Source organism: Aptenodytes patagonicus, chromosome 5, assembly GCF_965638725.1.
Source record: "Aptenodytes patagonicus chromosome 5, bAptPat1.pri.cur, whole genome shotgun sequence".
Taxonomy (NCBI): domain Eukaryota; kingdom Metazoa; phylum Chordata; class Aves; order Sphenisciformes; family Spheniscidae; genus Aptenodytes; species Aptenodytes patagonicus.
Window position 1 is genome coordinate 68,885,427 of NC_134953.1, and position 10,034 is coordinate 68,895,460.

The 10,034-nt window shown below is 64.6% G+C and overlaps 1 protein-coding gene across 1 annotated transcript; it reads right to left on the reverse strand.

Annotated features, from left to right (window-relative positions):
- Positions 1-516: 516 nt before the first annotated feature.
- Positions 517-7,324, reverse strand: B4GALT2 (beta-1,4-galactosyltransferase 2). Its single transcript, XM_076340362.1, has 7 exons — positions 7,160-7,324; positions 4,427-4,813; positions 3,818-4,053; positions 3,554-3,744; positions 3,176-3,298; positions 2,020-2,124; positions 517-1,859 (listed from the first exon to the last, which is right to left on the reverse strand). The coding sequence occupies exons 2-7, from the start codon at positions 4,740-4,742 to the stop codon at positions 1,709-1,711; spliced, it is 1,122 nt and encodes a 373-aa protein (XP_076196477.1). The 5' UTR covers positions 4,743-4,813; positions 7,160-7,324; the 3' UTR covers positions 517-1,708.
- Positions 7,325-10,034: the final 2,710 nt, after the last annotated feature.

The following is a 10,034-nucleotide window of genomic DNA, read 5'->3' on the forward strand; positions in this document are numbered from 1 at the left end:
TTAATGAGATTTGTATTCCTGAGTCTGTGTACCGCTGTGCACTTCTTTGGGGACCCTGGGGGTGGGCTGGAGAGTGGGTGACCATGTCCCATGGGTGCAGCCCTTTCCCCCTTGCATGCCCAGCACTGGCACTGAGCAGCCAGCAGCTGGAGAACACTCCCTTGCCCCTCTCAGACCTACAAATCCAGTTGGAGCTAAGCACAGGGGAGAGGGGCTTGTCCCTGCTGGGGTTGTCCACCAAGTGTCCTACAGAGCAGCGAGGGCAGCCGGCTTTGCCCCGCGTATGCCCTGGGCACCTCACCCTAGCTGGGGCTGGGCACCTTACAGGGCAGGAGCACCCAGTGCTGCCCCAGGCCTGGTGAGCTGGGGGGGCTCCAAGGGGGGGGCAGGATGGGGGGCACTCTACCTCCCAGCCCCCAGCTGGAGGTGGCAGGCAGGGCTGCCCCCCCACAGTGGATGCTGAAACTGCCCCATCTCATGGTGACTCCGTGCCCCCCAGGCCCCACAAACCCCACAAACTTTTGAAACTTTTATTAAATACAAAAACCTCGGTCTCTACGACCGAATGCTGCATTCAACGTACGCTCAAAAAAAGGGTCAGACATTCAAATGTACAAAAGTTGCCGGTGCCCCCCAGCCCCGGCATGCTGCCCCGCTCCCGGCCCCACTGCTCCCAGCCCCCTGCGGGGTAGGGGGGGGGTGCCGGGGCTCCCAGCCCCATGGAGGGGCACAGGGCACCCGCCCTGCACAGCCCCAGCCTCTCCTGCCCACAGCCTCCCTGCCCCAGGCCTGGAGGGGGGAAGCCAGAGAAGGGGGCCCCAATGGCCCCCAAACTGCCTGTGGGGCACCCGCTGCTGGAGGGACCCATGGGGCAGCCACCCCCCCGTGCCAACCCCTGCCGAGAGGGGCTGGGGGGGTTCAAATGAGCCCCACCCCTCCCCCAAAGCAGGGAGGGCAGGCGAGGGCAGGCACAGGCGGGGCTGCACACGCACACACAGCATCTGCCTTTGGGGAGGGGGGACAGGATACGGCCGCCACCCCCCAACCCTGGGGAAACTGAGGCACAGCGAGGGGCGTTTGCTAACCGGAGGTCTCTGTTTGGCAGAGCTGAGACGGGGCCCGGCTCTAAGCACCAGACTAAAGCAGAGGAAGACAGCGAGCCACGTCTGCGTGCCCAGCAGCGCGGGCAGCACCCGGCTGGGGCGGCACTGTCCTGCCTGCTCGGGGGTGCCCAGGCTGCTCCCACCCCCAGCCAGGGCAGCAGTGGCTCCAGTGCTGGCGAAGGGGGAAGCCTGCACCCCACTTCTCGCAGCGCCGGTGGGGACCCCCCCAGCTCTCCCGGAGCAGCAGGATCTCACCCTCCCTGCCCAGGGTGCAGGCAGCAGCTGGCAAGGGCAGGGGGCTCCTCGCCAGGGCTAGGGCTGCCCCTTCCCTCTGCACCAGGAGCCGCATGCGGGGCGGCCGGGCTCGTCCGCCAACACACCGAGTATGGGGCGGGGGTCCTGCAAACACACTCGTGGGGACGGGGGGAACAGAGAACTCCTGGGGACTGAGGGGGGAGTTGGGGGGCGGCCGTCTCCAGAAGGCAGCAGAGTAGGCAGAAAACATCCCCATCCAGTCCTGGCTCTTGAGCCGGGGCAAAACCTGCCGTGCCCAGCCAGCCCAGGCACAGAGCCTTCTCCCGGAGGCTCTGCCAGTGGGGCGAGCGCTAGCCCCGGGCCAGGCGGGGGGGCGGCCTGCCGATCTCCACCGTGATGTTGGTGTACATGGGTTGGCGCGAGACCTCCACCAGCCGGTACTGCAGTGAGCTGATCCCGTCCCGCTTCATCGTCATTTTGGTGTTCTGGATCTTGGTGAATCTGGTTGAAATGGGAGCAGGATGAGGTGGGGGGGGACCAGGGGGGCTTGCCACGGTGCCAGACCTCCGTGGGGGTGAGCAGAGCAGGGGAGCTGGTGGCCGGAGGTGGCCCAGCGACCGCCCAGCATCCCGGCTGCCCCTGTCCGCTGCGGCTCACTTACCTCTGCGGGTTGGGCTCGTTGTGTTTGTCACGTTCGTGCTTGATCATGCGGTACCTCCCGATGCGGATGTCGGGTCTCGACACCTTCATACCATTCAGGGAGATGCTGGGAGGCAGAAGCAGGGGAGGGATCAGTGTGCGGGCACCGGGGTGGGACATTCCCCGGCCCAGAGACCTCCAGGGTAGCCCCTGGCCCAAATAAACCCATCCCTGCTTAAACAGGGCTGTGCCAAGCCAAGCTGAGCAAAGCCAGACCACGGTCGGGCCAGTGCCACGACCAAGGGTGCCACATGCCTCATGGTGCCCGAAGCACCGCTCCCGCCCGGCAACCTCCGGCTCGGCAGGCCAGCAGCTGCGGCCAGTCTGTGCTGTTTACATTCTCCAAATGCCAGTGCTCGGCCCTTCCCTCGGGGCCGCGCCCACACTTTAAGGGCTGCCTGAAGGTCTCCCAGAGCTCCATACACTACTTGTTCCTCACCCCAAGCCCACCTTGGATGGAAACCGCAACCGCGCCACCGTGCCCGTGGCACCTGCAAGGGGTGTTTTGCTCACGCGGCCATTACAGGCTGGTGGTGCACCACCAGCTGCACGCTGCTCCCCTGGGCAGCGCCATGGGGAAACCTGCGGGAGGCGAGGTGGGAGCCGTCCGGCTCCGGCACCCAACACGGGGTGCGCATGGGGGGATTCAGCTCCAGCTCTGCACGCAGCTGTGCTGCGGCCTGCTGGCTGCCGGCAGAAATGTCTGCTGAGCTGCTGCGCGGCCGCCACCAAGATGCTTCCAAGTTTTGCATCCCAGCCCTGGACGCTTCCAAGTTTAGCATCCCGGCCCCAGCCTGGAGTGGAGCCCGCAGGCGCACCTCCCCGCAGGCGCAGCTCACACTGCAGTGGGAGGGGGCTGGGCCCCACCACGCCGGGGCTGTTCAGCTGCAACAAAGGCACGTGGGTGCCCCCCGGCCCCTCAACACCCTGGGAGGGTCCGGTTTGATCCGTGAGGGTCACCAACCCTCAGGTTGGAGAGTAATTAAATCCCTCCCTGCCCCATGCACGTCCCCCGCAAAACCGTGAGCCCCGGCACTGGTGAGGGTGCCAGGTCAGTGCTCGGTGGGGAACCCCAGCACACCCCAACCAGCCGGCGCTGGCAAGGGGTTGGCACCTACCGGTTAAAGATGTCATCGTCCTCTCCTCCCCAGCCCCAGTACTCGTTGGGAAAGCCGTTGATCTTCAGGAACTGGGACTTGCTCAGCCCAGAGACACCACCAAAGTAGCCAGCGTAGGGCAGCCTGCAGGGTGACAGCAAACAGGTCAGCCCCCAGGGACAGGCAGGGATGGGGGTCAGCCCCATAGGGACCCCCAGGGACAAGCACTGGCCCTCCCCTGTGTCACCCTCCCACCCAGGGCTCTGCGTCCTCTCCCATCCCACATCCATAATTTGAGCCAGCGACCCCATGTCTGCCCCAGGCGACCACCAAGGTTGGTGGCCCGGGCGTCATCCCAGCCCTGCCCAGGGAAACACCCCAGCCCCACAGAGCACCCACCTGAACCCAAACTTGTCCATGCCAACGGCAAAGTGCCGCGGCTGCTCGTAGCAGCGATAGAGGTTGCGGTCGTCCATGGGGATGAGGTCCACGTCACTGAAGATGAAGCAGTCGTACTCCTCGTCATCCTTGAGGGCCTCCAGGAACCCCACGTTGAGCAGTTTGGCCCGGTTGAAGGTGTCTTCACCAAACTGCGGGCCAGAGCTCAGCAATGCCCGCCTGCCCATCCTGGCCCCGCCACCCCCTCGCCGCTGCCCCCCTCACCTGGTTGACGATGTAGATGCCATAAGCCACCTTCTGCCGGCGCAGGATGGGGTGCAGGTAGTGCAGCCAGTACTTGAGGTGGTGTTCACGGTGCCGGAAGGGGATGAGGATGGCCACCTTCTGCCGGGGCAGGCAGTCTGGAGGGGTGTACTTGCCGCCCTGGCGCACGTCAGGGTTCTCCCGCTGCACCCGTTCCATGCTCATGGGAGAGCTGAACTCGATGAGCAAGCGCCCGACTGCAAGAGGGAGGACAGGGTGATGCCCGCAGGATGGGACACAGTCCGGGTCATGGTCACCCGCTGCTCCCAGACAGGCCGGTGGAGCAAACAGCGAGGGGGACTTGCAAGGGGGACCAGCACTGCCGAGGGCAGAGGATGCCCAAAACCTTTCCCAAACAGGGGCAGAGAGACTGGGAAAGCCGCTAACAAAACCTGAAGAAACCAGCTGTCCTGGTACCAGTTCCAGGCTGGGGTTTCTCCACTCCTCCACCCCTGGAACCACCAAGAAGCCATGCCCAGGGCCCAGGGATGCCACCCATGGGTGCCCACCCCATCCCCATGCTCAGAGCCAGAGCCCAACTCCCCCCTGCGCTCGCCCCACATGTCTCACCTAAGCCAGGAGGCATCTCCTGGCAGGGCTGCAAGGGCTTCTCAGTGGCAGACTGGTTGGCGCTGGGCTTGGCGCTGGGGGACGGGGCCTCACCCCCAGCCGGCCCGTAGCTGGGGACGGTGCCGTTGGGGCGGGAGGAGTTGGAGAAGGGGTGGGCACGTGAGGCATTCCTGGCATTGAAGCGGCTGAAGAAGTCCAGGTGCTGCGCGTAGACGTCGAAGTAGAGGATCATGATGATGACGAAGTGGAGCAGGCAGAGCAGCAGCACGGCCTTGCAAATCCTTTCCAGGGTCACCCCCAAGAGCAGCCTGGTCATCTTCTGGGCATGGGCAGGCGGACATGTGCGCTCAGCGGGGCAGGGGGGCGGCTCCAGCCACGGTCCCGATCCTGTTGAGACACCCCACGCTCAGGACACCGCCAGCCTGAGCCCCCCAGCCTGAACGACACGAGGGCAGCAGGAGCAGCACAGGCCTGATGAGGAGGTGATGGGCTTGCAGGTCAGTATGCCAGAGAGCACCCCATGGGGATGCTGTGCTTGGACCCCTGCTGTGAAGGCACAACCATGAAGATGCGAGAGGTCCCCAGACCCATGCAGCAAGTCTCCTCCCCACTTTCCAAGGCCAAGACCAGACCAGACCCACTCCCCATCCCTGTCACCCCCCAAGCAGAGGATGGGGATACCCCCACGGGTGCCACAAAGAGCGTCCATGGAGGCTGGGCCCTTGAAGGTCACGCTCTCCAAAACACAGCCAGCCTGGGGTGTCCCAAGGGCACCGTGGGTGCCCCCATCAGCCACCCCTTTCCGAGGCACACCGTTTCCCTGCTCCCTGTCCCAAACTCCCCCACAGCGTTGCACCCCAGCAGCAGCACTGAAGCGGGGCTGGCAGCAAGTGCCATGCCGGCAGGAGCCCTGCTCGAGGCGCCCAGCGGGGCGAGCAGCTGCATGGCAGACACCGAGCCAAGCCGAGCGGGATGTCCCGGCCCCCAGGCAGGGGTCCCTGCTGCATCCAGGGGGGTCCAGCTTACAGCCAGCGGTGCAGGTCCTCTGTCCTCCTGCTGCCGGTGGTGAGGCCCCCCGGGACGCCAGGAGCCGCTGGGAGCCAGGGTCCCCTTATCTCCCACATGACACCTGGAGCTGGGCCAGAGTCCTGCTGGGAAGGCAGCCGGGAGAGTCACCCTGGCTGAGCCAAACCGTCCGGCCCTTCCCAGCTCCGCCACTGCCAGGGCTTGGGCCACAGCACAGCCATGTACCCCAGTTCCTGCCCTGGTCCCTGCCCTGGTCCCCGCTCTCAGGGAAGCTGCTAGGACAGGGCAAGGCAACCACGAGGGACAGGCATGGGGGCTTGAAAGGCCCTGGGGACCCTGGGACAGGCCAGTGCCACTGCAAGGACCCTGGAGAGACCCCAGCGGGTGGGGAGCTGCGGCAGGACCCCCCAGCAGGAGCGCAGCTAGGACCCGAGGGTGCTGGCAACCGGCCCAAGGCCTGGGGCCAGCCTACCGGCAGCTGCCAACCCGGGTCGGTGGGGCCCCCCGGGGAGCTGCAGGGCACCGATCTGGCAGTGACAGCAGCACCAGCTGGGCACGGGGATCGGAGCCAAAGTGCGAAGCAGGACCCCCCCACCCAACCCCACTCCGGCTGCCCTCTCCCAGCCACAGGGCTGACCCCAGCAGGCCACGGGGTGCTGGCAGGAGCCCACGCAAGGCAGGGAGGTGCTGGAAAAGGCTCTGAGCCCAATGCCCCACTTGTGTCCACCCTCTCTCTCTCTGCAGGATGCAGAGCAGGGTCCCCGTGGGCAGGGTTCTCCTGGCACGCCCCAGCACCCCAACCCCTCATCCAGGTTTTTTCTAGAAAGTCGTTTTTTGAATAAAAGCCGGGTTTGCCGTTATCTCCCAAACCTTCTCACAGTCACGGCACCCCATCACCCAGCAGAGCCCTTGACGTAGGGACCTGCCTGCCCCCCAGTGCCTGCCAGAAACCCTCCCCAAAAACCACAGCCCTCGCAGCAGGCAGCACGTGGAGTGGTGGTGTCTCGACAGCCAGGCGGGGAGGTGCTAGGGAAAAATAAGAGCAGGTTTTAGGGACCCTTTAGTGGGGTGGTCCACAAGGCGAGCGGAGAGTGATGCTCGACAGGAACAAAAGCGAAGCGCTCCACCAAACAGCGGCCACGGGACGCCATGAACATGAGTGGGCTTAAAAACACCCACTAAGTGGGGGGCTACAAAATATGATGTTATCCCCCCCTACACTGCAGCATCTTCGCAGGGTGTGAGAGGCCGGAAGCAACCTGGGGTTGGGGAGCTGGTCCCCAGGGATTCACCCCGGTGTGGTGTGTGCCATGGTGATGCTCGTTTTGGAGGGGATGCTCATCCCCATGGGCTCCATCCTTCTTCCCGCAGGGCATCCCTGGGCCAGGAAAAGGGAGGCACGGGGGGCAGCCGATGGCCCCGGTGCCACCACCAGGGCCATCGGCTCCCCCCCCGCGCCGCCCTTCTCCCGGCCAAAAGCGGGGCAAGGGGGCACGTTCAGCACAACCAACCCTCCCCAAATTTTCCCCAGTCCCCGACACACACAAAAACTTATTAAAAAACGAGAAACAACCTCAAAAAGAGGCTTTTTGCCGAGCCGGGGCGGTGCCACCCATAAGTGATCGGGATCGCATCCCCCGGGTCGCATCCCGGGGCCATCCCGGGCCTCCCCCACCCGGCCAGGCCTGTCCGCGCCGCTCCACTCACCGCGGCTTCGGGGCTGCCGCACCGCCCCGGCGCCGGTCAGCGGCCCCCGCCGCCGCCTCCTCCTCCTCTTCCTCCTCTTCTTCCTCCAGCCCCGGCCGCCGGCCCGCGGGCTCCCATGCCCGGGGCTGCGGGGGGGGCCTGCCGGCCGGGCCGCCGCACCACCGAGAGCCGCAGGGAGACGGGGCCGCGCCCGCACGCCGGCTCCGCCCGCCGCCGCACCGGGCGGGGCCGCCGCCGCCGACCGCCCCGCGCTCCGGGGCCGCGCTGCCGCCGGGCGAGGGCAGCCCCGTCAGGACTGGGACCGGGACCGGGACCGGGACCGGGACCCCACGGATGCAGGCCCCCCCCGGATGCAGACGCCCCCCGCTCCGCCCCGAAATGCTCGGCCCTTGGCCCCAAGCCCGGCACCGGGGACCCTCTGCGCACCTCCGGGGACACAGGGACAGGGTCTCTCGGTGTTTCTTTCTCCTCTCCTTCCCGCTGCGTTTTTGGCAGCGTGGGAGGCAGTGCTTTCACCGACCCACCCAGGGCGGCTCCCGTGTCCCTGGGCGCTGGTGCTGGCTCAGCGCCCATCACAACCTATTTGTGGTTCCTTTCTCCCCCCGCCCCATTTCTCTGTTTCTCGGTGTGTCCTAGCAATGAATTTTACTCTCCCTACCACAACGGCATCACCAAAAGATCTTGGGCTGGTCCCATCGAGAGGTCGGCCCACCATGAGTAATTTTTGTGCTGTCCACGGCCTTTCCCTTCTTGCCAGCCACCCCGCAGCATTTGTGTTTGTTTCGAGCAGCCCCTGTCCTCCAAGGCCTCTCCTCGTGCCCTGTGCCTGGCTGCTCACCCGAGCGAGGGCTTTCCCTCTGCCCCACAGCCGCTCCCTTCAGAAGGTAACCTTACAGCAGAGATCAGAGCAGCACCCAGCCAGCCCAGCCCCGCTCCACCCCTGCAAGCAAGCCCTGCTGAAAGCTGTCCAACTTCTGCCTCCAGCTCTTGGTTCAGCTCTTGGGCAGGTGGCATTTCCCTCATGAGTACTTACATGTGGTCACTATGTTCTTTCAACTGCTGCTGCTCCTAAATGAGACGAGGTGCAAGATGCTGGAGCCCTGCTTATGCTTTTTCTCCATGCTTGAGCAGCAGGTATTTAGCACACCCAAGTGCAAAAGTCTAGAACCCAAGCACATGCGCCTAGAACAAGGGAGTGCAGGGTGTGCTCACCTCACCACCTCCGGCTGCGGGAGGGGGGCCATAGGGCACCCACGCTACTGTGAGACCAGTCCTGGTGGGTCTTGTGTCCTCACAAGGCACCCACGGACAACTCTGGAGCTCGTTCCCCTGCCAAAGCCGTGATACAAACAGGCAGGATTTGGAGGGTGGAGAAGCACCTCGCAGAGGGAGATTGCTGACAGCGACTGGGTTTCTACCAAGCCATGGCAGGGCAAGACCCATCACTGAAAGAAAAGTGTGCAAGTCTTTCAAGATGGTTGTTAACCAGGAAGATGATTAACCCATGGAGCAGTTTCTCTACCGCCAGTGCAGGCTTTCCAACCCCAGGCATCTCTTTCCTGAAGGCAGCCCCACAAGTTCAGCACAGGTCCGACAGGATGGCCCTGTAGCTCCCACGGGCTTCAGACATCTCTGGCTCACAGCAGCTGCAATGCCAGGGGATGGGGGTACAGCCCAACTCTGCCCACACCTGACACCCTTTCTCCTGAGCAGGCAGGGCCCAGCTTGTGTTCCTGCCATTACGTGGGGCACACGGAGCTCCTGTTGCAGCCTCCAGCCCCAGAGCAGCCAGCACAGCTGGCAGGAACAGCAGCTTGGTTTGCCCCAGCAGTCTTCCTGCGCCCCAGGCTGAGACGCTGCTGTCCCAAAATGCACAGGACAATAGGGAGCGGAGCTGGGAAACCAGCAGAGCTTGGAGAGGCTGTGCAGAGGCAGCTGCCCTAGTCTCAAGGGCAAAAATCAGTGGGCATGAATGCTTCCCCAGCTCCAGCAGCCTCACCACTGCCCCAGCCTTTTGCATCCAGGTGGGCAGCTCCAGGCATGCATCCGCTCTGATGTGGCACTAACAGCACCAGGGGATAGATGCTCCCCCTACGAAGATATACTGGCAGCACAGCAGGATGAGGGCCTTGTGCTGGATACAGCAGACTGCAGAAGCACCAGCTCCAGCCTCTCTGCAGAGTGGAGGCAGGACCACTTTGTTCCTCCCTTCCCCCAAGCAGCAGAAGAGCTGCAGGCCCAGCTGTCCACAGCCGGCTTCCCCATGCTGTATTCACCACAGCCAGGGAGAGAAGAACAGAGCCAGCACAAAGCGTCCCCACCCCTGGGACCTCTGCCAGGGCCCCCTGGGATGGAGGGGCACTGCAGGCTGGAGAGCCCCGGCACCCAGCAGCACCTGTCCCGGCAGCAGCCCCCAGCCAACAGTCACACAAGGGAGCTGCTGGCTGGAGGACAGCCTTGGAAGGGGCAAAAGCTTTGCTCCTCTGCCCTTCTGGTGCTCCCCAGCCGCACAATGGGGCTACGGACACTGTGTATGCTCCCTCTGTGCCAAACTACCTGGATGGGAGCTGAAAGACCCAAACCAGCTTGTGCCTGCGCCTCCTGCATGCCAGCGCTGGTAGGAGCCTGGCAGAGGCAGCGCAGAGCTGCCAGCTCCAGCAGCCTCCTACCTGCTCTGGGCAGCAAAGCAGAGCTCTGTGTTCCCACAGCCCAGAGAGGGCGGCCTCCTGCAGGCTAAGCAGGCAGCAGGGTTGACCCCACACAGGGAAGACACCACCAGGCTCCTGGAGCCAGGCAGGGACTTTGCTAGAGGCACAGAGAGGCATCTCCAAGCATGGGGTCAGCCCAAATCAGCACTTGCTCTCTGCAAGCCTCC

What these genes read in the sequence shown, in the direction of transcription:
- B4GALT2 (XM_076340362.1), bottom strand. Translation starts at nt 4,742, where the DNA reads ATGACCAGGCTGCTCTTGGGGGTGACCCTGGAAAGGATTTGCAAGGCC. An exon ending in GCATCTACATCGTCAACCAG is followed by an intron (nt 3,745 to 3,817) that starts GTGAGGGGGGCA and finishes TCTGGCCCGCAG; the next exon opens with TTTGGTGAAGACACCTTCAA. An exon ending in AACGAGCCCAACCCGCAGAG is followed by an intron (nt 1,860 to 2,019) that starts GTAAGTGAGCCG and finishes CATTTCAACCAG; the next exon opens with ATTCACCAAGATCCAGAACA.